This window comes from Rana temporaria, chromosome 3 (genome assembly GCF_905171775.1).
Source record: "Rana temporaria chromosome 3, aRanTem1.1, whole genome shotgun sequence".
Taxonomy (NCBI): domain Eukaryota; kingdom Metazoa; phylum Chordata; class Amphibia; order Anura; family Ranidae; genus Rana; species Rana temporaria.
This window is the reverse complement of record NC_053491.1, coordinates 88255466-88269306: the sequence shown is the minus strand read 5'-3', so window position 1 is coordinate 88269306 and position 13841 is coordinate 88255466. Positions and strand designations below refer to the sequence as shown.

General features: G+C 45.9%; 1 protein-coding gene across 5 annotated transcripts in view; it reads left to right on the top strand.

Annotated features, from left to right (window-relative positions):
- Positions 1–13841, top strand: part of PPCDC (phosphopantothenoylcysteine decarboxylase) — a 62198-nt gene that overhangs the window by 36856 nt on the left and 11501 nt on the right. For all 5 annotated transcript variants that reach the window (XM_040342887.1, XM_040342888.1, XM_040342885.1 and 2 more), the window contains one exon: positions 12622–12790. In XM_040342887.1, the coding sequence (XP_040198821.1) occupies positions 12622–12790 (169 nt within the window). The remainder of the gene's footprint in view (positions 1–12621; positions 12791–13841) is intronic.

The following is a 13841-nucleotide window of genomic DNA, read 5'->3' as shown; positions in this document are numbered from 1 at the left end:
TAGCGATCAGTGCTATAAAAATGCATTGATTACTATAAAAATGCCACTGGCAGTGAAGGGGTTAACACATTGTATGAACAGGTCATTTCCCCCCCTGACAGGACAGGGAGCTGTGTGTTTACACACACAGCTCCTGGTTCTCGCTCTGTAAAGAGAGATCGTGGGTGCCCAGCGGTGATCGCGACCGCCGGGCACGCACGTCGGCGGGGGGCGCGCGTGCCCCTATTGGCTGCTCGGCGAGATGACGTATAGCTACGTGATCTCGCCCAGCAGAGCCGACCTGACGCCGTATAACCGTCTCCCTGGTGTGGAGTGTTGTGCTCGCCCCCTCCCTTGGACTACAGAAGAGTCAGGACGCTCTCTACGTTGCAGATAGAGAAAAGAGCTGTGTGTTAGTGGGCGTCCTGACTCTCCCGTAGTCCAAGGGAGGGGGCGAGCACGAAACTCCACACCAGGGAGAAAGCCTCCCATTACTGTGTGAAGTTACAGACAGCAGAACAGGAAGTGAGGATTTCTCAGAAGAAATAAGGAGATTTAAAATCAAAATAAGATGAGGTAAATGAAGGAGGACTGCACTAAGGTAAAGGAAGCTATTTAGGAAAGAAAAGTGTACCTTTACAACCCCTTTAAAGCCTGGAAGCTGATTGGTTTCTATGCACAGCTGCACCAGATTTTGCATGCTCCTGTTTTAGGAAATCCACCCCATTGTGCCTGTGTGCACTTTTTATTAGGGTGGTATTTGAAAAACTAGATTTCATAGACCGTTGTGCAAATCTGCAACAAAAGAATCGTCAGCGACTATAAATTTACTCTACAGGTCCTCTGGCTTCAGATTTATTGTTTTCTAGGCTGTAAATCTTTTTAATGGTTTGAAAAAACGGTCATATGATGAGAGAGTAAGCTTTGACCTTTTTTTTATTTTCTAGTGTTTGGATGTCAGTTAGAAATCCAGACAGTGTCTTGCGTAAGCTGATTAATTTACTATATATACATTCATGAGCAGACACTATTCAATTAACAAATATCTTAGTTAACATAAATCAACAATCCTATCAAGAAAGCAGTATTTATGATCTGCACAAATGAGTGGAAGAACCTTGAAATAGCCTGTTGGCACTTAAAATTTGTAATGTACAGATCATTAATTGTTACATCTTCACCAGTACTAGACAGGGCAGCGCCCACTTACTTCACAGACATTGCGTCTTATAAAAGTGATAAAGGAGGGAGTGCGTCTTAGTCTCGAAAGGACAATGTTCATTTGTTAACTTTTTGATGTTAAAGTGTTACTAAACCCAGGACCCTCCATTCACAAAATCTGGTCTCCCACAGTACCGTATTTTCCGGCGTATAAGACGACTTTTTGGATGCAAAAAAATGCATCCAAAGTCGGGGGTCATCTTATACGCCGGTGACAGTCTCCGTGCTGTGAGCGTCCATGATTTAAAAGCCGCTCCTTCTTCTCAGCGTGTCCTGTGATAGGCAGAACACAAATTTTTCCAGCAGCGCCTCTGTTCTGTGTTCCTCCTATCACAGATGCCTTCTCATCCTCCGACGAGAGGACGTCCGTGATAGGGGAAAGAGACCGCCGCTCCAGATGAGCGCACCTCGGTGGTGAGTGTGAACTCGGAAAAATCCAATGGGTGCAGGCAATGCACGAAGCATAAATGGAAGCAAAAAGGTATGGACAGCCTCACTCCGATAAAGGTAAAAAACAATAAAAGCCTTTAATCCAGTAAAAAAACACTGCACAAACAGAGAAACAGCAAACGGTGGGATGATATATCTGACGCGTTTCACATTGTTGTACAATGCTTAGTCATAGCTTATGACATTGTACAACAATGTGAAACGCGTCAGCTATATCATCCCATCGTTTGCTGTTTCTCTGTTTGTGCAGTGTTTTTTTACTGGATTAAAGGCTTTTATTGTTTTTTACATTTATCGGAGTACGGCTGTCCATACCTTTTTGCTTCCATTTATAGGACGTCCGTGATAGGCGGAACACAGAACAGAGGCGCTGCTGGGAAAATTTGTGTTCCGCCTATCACAGGACACGCTGAGAAGAAGGAGCGGCTTTCAAATCATGGACGCTCGCAGACTTTTGCCGGCCTGGAAACAAATCAGCAAAACGTGAGTGATGGCACAGTGGGGGCAAGTGATGGCACAGTGGGGGCATGTAATGTAATGGCACAGTGAGGCATGTAATGTAATGGCACAGTGAGATTTGAAAAAGCCTGTTTCTGTCAGCGGTTCCGGCTACCCCTCAGCTTCCAGAAAGACTAGTAGGAAGGGGGTAGTCTTATATGGCGAGTATATCCCAAAACCAAAAATTTTCCTGGAAAATTAGGGGGTCGTCTTATACGCCGGCAAATACGGTACATAGAACATAGAAATGCAATTATTATTATATAAAATTCTCTTACAGTATTTGACCACATACTGTAGAAAAGATGAGATGAGGGCACTTTGGCAAGGCTGGGTATCCAGTCCTTAGTAGCAGTGGAGAGATGGCACTGAAGGCAGCATTTTGTAGGGATGAAGCAGCTCTGGAGGGTCATAAAAGAAAGGTGCCTCTAAGTGCCGTGGTTAAAAGATTTTATTACGGGTACAATGGGGTTAAAAACACTTACAAGAGAGTAAGAGGTAATAGGCATATAATGATTAGTCCTCATGTGGATCGCTGTAATCCTCGTCCGTGGGAAAGAGCCATCCTGCAGCCGTCAGAGTCCCCGGTGTAGTGGATTAGCGAGGAGGTGAAGCATGCACAGCTCCTTCGTCAGACCTATGCCCATGCTTGCCTGACAGTCTTTTGAGAGGTGAGGGGCAAGCATGGGTGTAGGTCTGTGCATGCTCCGAAACGTTTTACCGCCCACCACCTTCACCTGATGTTACAGCGGCCATGTGCATTCCAGCTTGGTTCCAGATCCTGGGCCGCTTCATTGCATCTTTACCTTCTCGCTAATCCACTTCACCGGAGACTCTGACAGCTGCAGGATGGTTCGCTCTCTCTCCCCCAGACAGACGAGGATTACAGCGATCCGCATGAGGACTAATCCTTATATGCCTACGACCTCTTACTCTCTTGTAAGTGTTTTTAATCCCATTGTACCTTTAATAAATCTTTTAACCACTGCACTTAGAGGAACCTTTCTCTTTCCTTCATGACCACATACTGTGTGTGTGTGTGTATACAGTAATAGGACCAAATTACTTCAGGGTTTTATAGTACCTGGTTGGGAATGTATACACAAACCATGATTTGTATGTCCTACTATATTAAGACATGGCTCTATGGCAATCCTTTTCCTAAATCCTTCAATTTTAAAATTTGTAAAATTTTATTTTACAATTTTCTGGGTTTATGTGTTGGTCGACTTTTAAAATTCCTACTTCATCTTTTTTGTAACTTTCTCTACATGTAACACTTTGGGATGTGGTGCCGTTGGCTTACCTATCCATTTTACACTTCTATAGGTAACTTCTTCATTGTTTATAAGAGGAAACTTGTTCTGTCCTAAGCGTTTCTGTTGGGACAGACACACACTGAACTTGTTTAGAAACACTTGCAGTCGACCATGAAACCTTCTCCTAAGGGACATCTAAAAGGTGTGTGTATATATATATATATATATATATATATATATATATATATATATATATATATATATATATATTATGGGGTTTTATCAAATTTGACCGCAAAAGTGGAAATGCGCTTAAAAATAAATGCTCCAGATTGTATAGGGATTGAAGGCAGGACCTTCAGTGATGCAAGTTTATTAATAACAGCTGGGAACATTCAATATCATGTTCAAAGCACAGGAACACGCAAATCTAATTTATGCCATTTCTTACAATGCAAGCATATTAGATGTGATCAGATTGGCTTCTAAGATCTATGTCCTTGTAATTCACCATAAATCTGACACCTGTCATACAACCAAATGTATTCATTCCCAAAATTTCTATATGTTTGTTAAAAATTAAAACGTTGTTTTGTCTATAGTTTTACCCAGTTAACATCCTTTGTCTACAGACAGTATGACATCCAACGTGTTCATTATTAAATCAAACTCTTATGGTTTTGGTAAGACTTCTCCAACTCAAGGACATTAACATATTTATGACTTGAAAAATTAACTTTAGGCCTATGTGTTAAATGTCTTATAAGTGTTTAACCACACAGTTCTATATATGTACACAGGGCCGTTTGAAGGAATTTGGGGGCCCCAAGCAAATTGGACATGGAGACCCCCCAACCCTCCCCGCACGCAAAGCCTGTCAGATTTACATGCAACAGTGATGGTGTGGGGTTCAGACAGAGGCAGCGGTGGTGGTGAGGGGGGGGGGGAGTTTAGACACAGCCAGGGGTTGTAGGGAGGGGGTATGGGAGTTGGACACAGCCAGGGGTGGTAGGGAGGGGGTATGGGAGTTGGACACAGGCAGGGGTGGTAGGGAGGGGGTTAGACACAGCCAGGGGTGGTAGGGAGGGGGTATGGGAGTTGGACACAGGCAGGGGTGGTAGGAAGGGGGGTTAGACACAGGCAGGGGTGGTAGGGAGGGGGTTAGACACAGCCAGGGGTGGTAGGGAGGGGGTTAGACACAGCCAGGGGTGGTAGGGATTGGGTATGGGAGTTGGACACAGGCAGGGGTGGTAGGAAGGGGGGTTAGACACAGGCAGGGGTGGTAGGAAGGGGGGTTAGACACAGGCAGGGGTGGTAGGAAGGGGGGTTAGACACAGCCAGGGGTGGTAGGGAGGGGGGTTAGACACAGGCAGGGCCCAGGGTGGTAGGTAGGTAGGTTTAGACACAGCCAGGGGTGGTAGGGATTGGGTATGGGAGTTAGACACAGGCAGGGGTGGTAGGAAGGGGGGTTAGACACAGGCAGGGGTGGTAGGGAGGGGGTATGGGGGTTGGACACAGGCAGGGATGGTATGGGAGTTAGACAGAGGCAGGGGTGGTAGGAAGGGGGGTTATACACAGCCAGGGGTGGTAGGGAGGGGGTATGGGAGTTGGACACAGGCAGGGGTGGTAGGGAGGGGGTTAGACACAGCCAGGGGTGGTAGGGAGGGGGTATGGGAGTTGGACACAGGCAGGGGTGGTAGGGAGGGGGTTAGACACAGCCAGGGGTGGTAGGGAGGGGGTATGGGAGTTGGACACAGGCAGGGGTGGTAGGAAGAGGGGGTTAGACACAGGGAGGGGGTGGTAGGGAGGGGGTTAGACACAGCCAGGGGTGGTAGGGAGGAGGTTAGACACAGCCAGGGGTGGTAGGGATTGGGTATGGGAGTTGGACACAGGCAGGGGTGGTAGGAAGGGGGGTTAGACACAGGCAGGGGTGGTAGGAAGGGGGGTTAGACACAGGCAGGGGTGGTATGAAGGGGGGTTAGACACAGCCAGGGGTGGTAGGGAGGGGGGTTAGACACAGGCAGGGCCCAGGGTGGTAGGTAGGTAGGTTTAGACACAGCCAGGGGTGGTAGGGATTGGGTATGGGAGTTAGACACAGGCAGGGGTGGTAGGGAGGGGGTTAGACACAGGCAGGGGTGGTAGGGAGGGGGTATGGGAGTTAGACACAGGCAGGGGTGGTAGGAAGGGGGGTTAGACACAGGCAGGGGTGGTAGGGAGGGGGTTAGACACAGCCAGGGGTGGTAGGGAGGGGGTTAGACACAGCCAGGGGTGGTAGGGAGGGGGTATGGGAGTTGGACACAGGCAGGGATGGTAGGGAGGGGGTATGGGAGTTAGACACAGGCAGGGGTGGTAGGAAGGCGGGTTAGACACAGGCAGGGGTGGTAGGAAGGCGGGTTAGACACAGGCAGGGGTGGTAGGGAGGGGGTTAGACACAGCCAGGGGTGGTAGGGAGGGGGTTAGACACAGCCAGGGGTGGTAGGGAGGGGGTATGGGGGTTGGACACAGGCAGGGATGGTATGGGAGTTAGACAGAGGCAGGGGTGGTAGGAAGGGGGGTTAGACACAGCCAGGGGTGGTAGGGAGGGGGTATGGGAGTTGGACACAGGCAGGGGTGGTAGGGAGGGGGTTAGACACAGCCAGGGGTGGTAGGGAGGGGGTATGGGAGTTGGACACAGGCAGGGGTGGTAGGGAGGGGGTTAGACACAGCCAGGGGTGGTAGGGAGGGGGTATGGGAGTTGGACACAGGCAGGGGTGGTAGGAAGGGGGGTTAGACACAGGCAGGGGTGGTAGGGAGGGGGTTAGACACAGCCAGGGGTGGTAGGGATTGGGTATGGGAGTTGGACACAGGCAGGGGTGGTAGGAAGGGGGGTTAGACAGAGGCAGGGGTGGTAGGAAGGGGGGTTAGACACAGCCAGGGGTGGTAGGGAGGGGGTATGGGAGTTGGACACAGGCAGGGGTGGTAGGGAGGGGGTTAGACACAGCCAGGGGTGGTAGGGAGGGGGTATGGGAGTTGGACACAGGCAGGGGTGGTAGGGAGGGGGTTAGACACAGCCAGGGGTGGTAGGGAGGGGGTATGGGAGTTGGACACAGGCAGGGGTGGTAGGAAGGGGGGTTAGACACAGGCAGGGGTGGTAGGGAGGGGGTTAGACACAGCCAGGGGTGGTAGGGATTGGGTATGGGAGTTGGACACAGGCAGGGGTGGTAGGAAGGGGGGTTACACACAGGCAGGGGTGGTAGGAAGGGGGGTTAGACACAGGCAGGGGTGGTATGAAGGGGGGTTTGACACAGCCAGGGGTGGTAGGGAGGGGGGTTAGACACAGGCAGGGCCCAGGGTGGTAGGTAGGTTTAGACACAGCCAGGGGTGGTAGGGATTGGGTATGGGAGTTAGACACAGGCAGGGGTGGTAGGGAGGGGGTTAGACACAGCCAGGGGTGGTAGGAAGGGGGTTAGACACAGCCAGGGGTGGTAGGGATTGGGTATGGGAGTTGGACACAGGCAGGGGTGGTAGGAAGGGGGGTTAGACACAGGCAGGGGTGGTAGGGAGGGGGTTAGACACAGCCAGGGGTGGTAGGGAGGGGGTATGGAAGTTAGACAGAGGCAGGTGGAGATGGGATTAGGGAGCTGGCACTTACTTTCTCTCAGTGTCAGCAGTGATCCCTCTTTCATCATGGGGTCTCCACTCAGCAGAAAGCTCCTCCCCCTTCACGCTGTTGGCCGTCAGCCTGAAAACTGACTTTCACTTGTCAGCAGCAAAGGGGGGAGCCGCGGAGAGGATGGGTGGGGGCGACCAGCTGTGATCTGCTATTACATGTAATAGCAGCGGCGCCAAGGCATCCACACAGTGAGGGGAGGTGAGGAGAGGGGGGCGGGGCCAGCGTGTGGAGCGGAGCGATCATGCGGGACCAGTGTTTTCTAGGCATCAATGTGCCGCCTCTCAGAACCTGCCGCCTGGGACCAATGGTCCCATTGGGTCCCGTCCCATGGACAGACTGCAGCACTTATAGCAAGCGGCTGCTGGGGGCCCCTGGCCAGCTCGGGGCCCCAGGCAGTTTCTTGCTTTGCCTGTCCTGTTCCGACGGGCCTGTATGTACATATTGGTTGCATAAATATGCACTATAATATATTAATATATTCTATGATGTTAGATGAGAAGGCCTGGCCTGCAGTCTTCACTGTAATTCATCCAGGCCAGTAAAGTTCCTCCACCCCAAAACTCCCTCATCCATGTCTTTTATGGACCTTGCCTTCTGCACTGGTGCACAGTCATGTTGAAACAGGAAGGGGCCATCCGCAAACTGTTCCCACAAAGTTGGGAGCATGACATTTGTCCAAAATGTCTTGGTATGCTGACGCCTTAAGATTTCTGTTCGCTGCCTGGAACTAAGGTGCAAACCCCAACCCCTGAAAAACAACCCCAGACCATAAACCCCCCTCCACCAAATGATATGGACCAGTGCACAAAGCAAGGTCCATAAAGTTTGGGGTGGAGGATCTTGTCCTGACCTCAACCAATTGAACACCTTTGGGATGAATTAGAGTGGAGACTGCAAGCCAGGCCTTCTTTGTCCAACATTAGAGCCTGACCTCACAAATGCGCTTCTGGAAAAATGGTCAAACAATCCCATACACACTCCTAAACCTTTAGGACAGCCTTCTCAGAAGAGTTAAAACTGTTAGAGGGGCGAAGGGTGGGTCAACTCAATATTGAACCCTATGGACGGAGATGCCAATAAAGTTCATGTGCGTGTAAAGGCAGGTGTTCCAATACTTTTGATTTGTGTTTAGATAGATATCACACATGGTGTTTTCCTATTAAAATATATTTTAAAGTAGTAATGAACCTGGGCTCACCAGCAAGCCAAATATATAAAGCCAGTTCTGTATATAGCAGGTCCGCGTCCGTTCTGCTGATACAGAGCGGACATGGAGATGGACACAGCCTGCTGTTCTCTATGGAACTGTCAGCCACTTCATAAAGTACAGTAGGTGATTAGATTGAGTCTGCCTAAACGTTTTTCAGATCCCAATCGGTGTGCTTATGGGAAAGGGGCCTAAGGCCTTGTTCACATAGGGCATACACTGCGTACCTCACAGGGATGCACAGGTGTTCCATGCATCCACGAACAGAGCCGTTGCTCCCAATTTTTCATCCATGTAGGTCTGCATGCATGTCCCTGAGCTCACACTGTCTGCGTTAGGGGGCATTTAACAAGATGGATGTCATTTTGGGAAAAGCAGCAATGCCTGCGCAGCTGTTGCATCCCAGTTGACATAAATGGGCCTGCCTGTACAGGGATGCATGGACCACCTGTGCATCCCCGTGTGGATAAACATTGCCCTCCATGGGCGTACACTTTAGTATGCCACTTGTGAACAATGCTTTAGTAGTAATTTAGCAGGAATTTAAGTTATGTATGTGTTTTATGTGCACTAATAATAATTTTAGTGTATTTTTAGTGAAAATGGCCATATGATGATTATTGCGTGGCCCACAAAAAAAAATCGGTTAGTTTTTTTTTTTTTTTTTTTTTCTACAGGTCATGTGCTTTCAGAAAATGTATAATTTGGGGTGTCTCTTCAAATTCTGAAAGCTATAAAAAAAATAGTAAATGTTTTATTTAGTTATGTGTACCTTCAGTCTTCACCATTTCACAAAAGGGTGCAATTCAAAAGGTACAAATATTTATTAACTCAATACAGTTTTAACTTTTATATTTACTAGGAATTTAGCAGGAGTTGTGTACATTTTGCCATGTATGAATCCCCTATTAATGATTTTAGTGCTGCTTTTTTATTTATTTTTTGCGAAAAATATTGTTTTTGATAAACATTTGTGCAAATATCGCGGTGCCTTAAAAATCCGCAGCACCTTTTTATTCTACAAGCCATGTGTGTTCAGAAAATGTATGGTTTGGGGGGTCTTTTACAAACTCTTAGCCCTGGTTTCACATTGGTGCAATTTGACATGGCAATGGCACCGTCCTAATCGGTGAGACGCCGACACACCGATTTCCAAATTCTGTACTACTTTTGGCAATTTCGGGGAGCGATTTCCACTGAAATTGGGACTGACATGCGGGAATGAAATTGTGCGAGTTCCCGCAGTCAGTGTGAACCAAAGCTTAAAGGGTTTGTAAAGGAATTTTTATTTTTTTATCTTAATAGCTTTCTTTACCTTAATGCAGTGCTGTTTTCATGTCCTCATTGTTCGTTTTTGCTCTCAAGTTGCTATAATTCTTCTCTGATATCCACACTTCCTGGTTGTCTGTTTCCTGATAACCACAGTGCTGGGAGCTTTGGGCCAGATTCACAGAGCAGATACGACTGCGTATCTCCTGATACGCCGTCGTATCTGTTGTTCTATCTATGCGACTGATTCATAGAATCAGTTACGCATAGATATCCATAAGATCCGACAGGTGTAATTGTTTTACACTGTCGGATCTTAAGATGCAATACTGCGGCCGCCGCTGGGGGGAGTTTGCGTCGTAAACCAGCGTCGGGTATGCAAATTAGGAGTTACGGCGATCCACGATGGTTTTTCGCATTCGCTACGTCGCCGCTAGTCTAGTTTCCCGTCGCAAAGTTAGTCGTTTTTTATGCTGCCTTAACTTTACACAGCAATCGTATTGCTGTATAAAGTATGGCCGTCGTTCCCGCGTTGAAATTTAAAAAATAACGTCGTTTGCGTAAGCCGTCCGGGAATACGGAACTACGCTACGCGCGTCGCCGTTCGAAAAAATGACGTCACTTCGCGCAAAGCACGGCGGGAGTTCGGAAACGGAGCATGCGCGGTAGGTCCGGCGCGGGAGCGCGCCTAATTTAAATGGCACACGCCCATTTGAATTGGCCCGCCTTGCGCCGGAGGCCGCCGGCGTAGGTTTTCATCGCAAGTGCTTGGTGAATCAGGCACTTGCGATGAAAAATTGCGGCGGTGTAACGTATCTAGGATACGTTACGCCGCCGCGATTCTACGTGAATCTGGCCCTTTCTCTCTGTGGTCACTAACTTCAAGGAGGTGTGATTACTGTGTGTCTAAAACCCCAGTTTCGTTTTCGTTGTCTAAAACCCCAGTTTCGTTTTCCAAACATCACTGCCCTGTATGGCTCTGTGGCTCTGTATGCTCTGTACAGCAGAGAGGCAGGAAACAACATGCAAAAACGAAACTAGAAACTACAGGTACATTATATGATTGTTTTTTTTATCTATTTTTAATCATTTTTAAAAGGAATCGGTTAACTATTATGTCTCTATACCCTATAAACAGTCATTTCAGCATACATATTTTTTTTTATTTACAACTCCTTTAAAGCTTTAAGTGATAAAGGAAAACCTCCCGATTTTTTGAGAAATTTTGGCGTACGTCCGATTTTTTTTTTTTTTCACTATTTCTCAAAAAAGCCCAATTTTGAAATTTACTAATATTTGTTTATTAACTCAATGCAGGTTAAGCTTTTATATTTAGTACAAATTTAGCAGGAATTTAGTAAAATTTGCTGTTTTTGTGTTTTTTTTTTTTTATCTGCTAAAAATTATTTTAGAGAAAATCTTTAGCAAATCTATTGTTTTGATAAACATTTGTTAAACAATTGTGGGGCCTAAATCATTAGCACCTTCTTCTTTTTAATCTACTAGTCCTATGCTTTCAGAAAATATATGGTTAGGGGTCTTTAACAAATGCTGAAAGCTGTAAGGGAACAATGAAAACCTTCTTCAGTGTTTTCTTTTTTTTTTTTTTTAAGAAATTTTTGTTATTTACATTTTTGTGTATGTTTGTTTTTGTTTTCACCTTTTTGCAAAAAAGCATCATTTAAAAATTACAAATTTTTGTTATTTATTAACTCCATGCAGGTTAAGCTTTTATATTTCGTTGGAGTTTTGTAAAATGTGCTGTGTTTTTTTTTTTATCTGATAATTTTAGTGTGGGTTTTTTTTTTTTAATAAAATATTGTTTTTAAAAAAACATTTTGTGCAAATATCATTGTGCACTAAAAATCAGTAGCACCTAATTTGTATTCTATTGGTCGTGTGCTTTCATAAAATATATGGTGTGGGGGGTGATCTTTAACAAACTATGAAAGCCATAAGGGAAAAATAAAAAAGCAATGAAATTGCAAAAATGGCCTGGCCATCTGAGTTTAAAAGTGGAGCACACGGCCTGGCAGCGAAAGGGTTAAAGACATGTTCCCCACTCGGCACTGCTGCAGTAAGAAAGCTTTGAACCGTTGGCCAATATCAACCTTTCTTATGCAGTTGCAGCCAGTAGGGGCATGGACAGCAGATGACATGCACACATGGGGAAAGTAATTTCTCACTGTGTATGTCTGTCACATTTTTCTCCATGTCTACAGCTGAGCAGTGGTTATAACTTCTAGGTAGCCTAGTTTCTATGTGTCTGGTGTCTATTTGGAGAGATGATACCCTGTATTCCTTTTTATAATGTGTGTAAACTCAACTAACAATGAACGCCTCCTTATTTGTTCACTTTGATCTGTTAAATATACAATTGAAAGAATTTTGTTAGATCTGTTCAATAAGTGGAGACCTATATTATGATCCTGTCAGAAATCCAGTGAGCTGATCACCTTTGCTCTCGGATTATGCTGCACTGATATCAGCCGGCATTGTTCCCAGATCTGGTATTGTAGAGGGGGAGGTGTTCTGTAATCCTAAAAATCTTCTTGAATCCTAAAATTTGTGTTTTTTATAGTGGTTTGCTTGGAGTTCAGCCTTAAAGTATTACTAAAGCCACAACCGTAAAATCAGTCTGTATAATGCAGTAAAGAATGCTTGTTATACGCACAGTGGGACCTAAGGGGTTAATCCTCTGCATTGTGTTAAAAAAAAAAGCTCTGTGACCCTTTCTCTTTGATTCCCCCCTCCCCCCCCCCCCCCTGCTTCCACTGACTCCAGACAATTTCCTGATAAAACAGAAAATCAGGGGACAGGCTGCACATGCTCAGTTTTTCTTCATGAGAGGGTGCATGTGATCAGCACAGGGCCGATCTGCACCATCCAGACAGAGGGTCAGGGGAAAATGAAAACTCCTACAAGCGTTAACCAGACAGTGATAGAAGTCACAAGACTGCTACAGTGTATATACTGCTGATGAGAAAGGGTATTTAGCAGTTTATATTTACTAAAACGATTGCATTTCTGTGCAGGGTCCTGGGTTTAGTAACACTTTGAGATTTTGCTATATATTCTCTTTGCAGACATGTGTGGTCCGTGCATGGGATATATCAAAGCCACTGCTGTTCTGCCCAGCTATGAACACAGCCATGTGGAATCATCCAATCACAGCACAACAAATTAAAAGTCTTCTAAGTTTTGGCTACACAGAGATCCCATGTATTGAGAAGACATTGGTGTGTGGAGACACAGGTCAGTGACTGAAAATTCATCAAACCTTGTTTTGTTTTTCTATTAATGCCGCGTACACACGGTCGTTTTTTGTGATGAAATAAAACAACGTTTTTAAAAACGTCATTTAAAATGATCGTGTGTGGGCTTCACATCGTTTTTTGTCTTCTAAAAAACGACCAAAAAAAAAATTCGAACATGCTTCAATTTTTTGTGTCGTTTTTCAAAATGTCGTTTTTTGTGGCATAAAAAATGATCGTGTGTGGGCTAAAACGACGTTTTAAACGACATTTTAAACCCGCGCATGCTCAGAAGAAAGTTATGAGATCGGAGCTTGAATGGAACAGAGTGCCGTTGTACGTAACCGCGCTTTGCTAGAGCATTTTCAGAAAACGACGTTGTGTGGGCAACGTCGTTTTTTATGATGAAGTTAGAAAAACTTCGTTTTTTTTCATGAGGAAAAACGTTGTTTTATTTCATCACAAAAAACGACCGTGTGTACGCGGCATTAGGGTTGCAAGTGTCACTTTAGTTGTGCTACTTGAAAACATCCCCAAATGTGACTGTATCAGAGATTAGATTTGAAAGCATGACTTGAGGTCTGTGGGTAATCGAAGGGTTTTCTAAGAGTAGGTAAACTTTCTTTTTTTTTGTTTATTTTTTAAGTGTCCCTTGTGCCAGCGGTAATCTGAAGTCCTTTTAGCCCCTTCCATACCCTGCAGCCATAACTTTCTGGACATGTGACAGCCACTCATCAAGAGTGCCAACCGTGCCTGCCCTTTCTGCCTCCATTCTCTATTCCTAGATGCTTTCATGAAAAAAAGTGATCTCTGAATGTAGCACGGGCAAATGAATGAAAGGTCTGCTTTCTCCATTCATAAATCACTTTTCAGTCATTAAATCTATAGTACAGCTTCTTTGAATAGAAGAGGGGGGCAGAAAGGGTGGGCATACTTTGGACTCTGTAAGTAACTTCTCATGTGCTAACGTTTTAAAAATATTTTATACCGTGAAATAGAATGAAATTACAGTATAGTACACACGGGTCAAATGTCGACCGGCATCGGGTGGT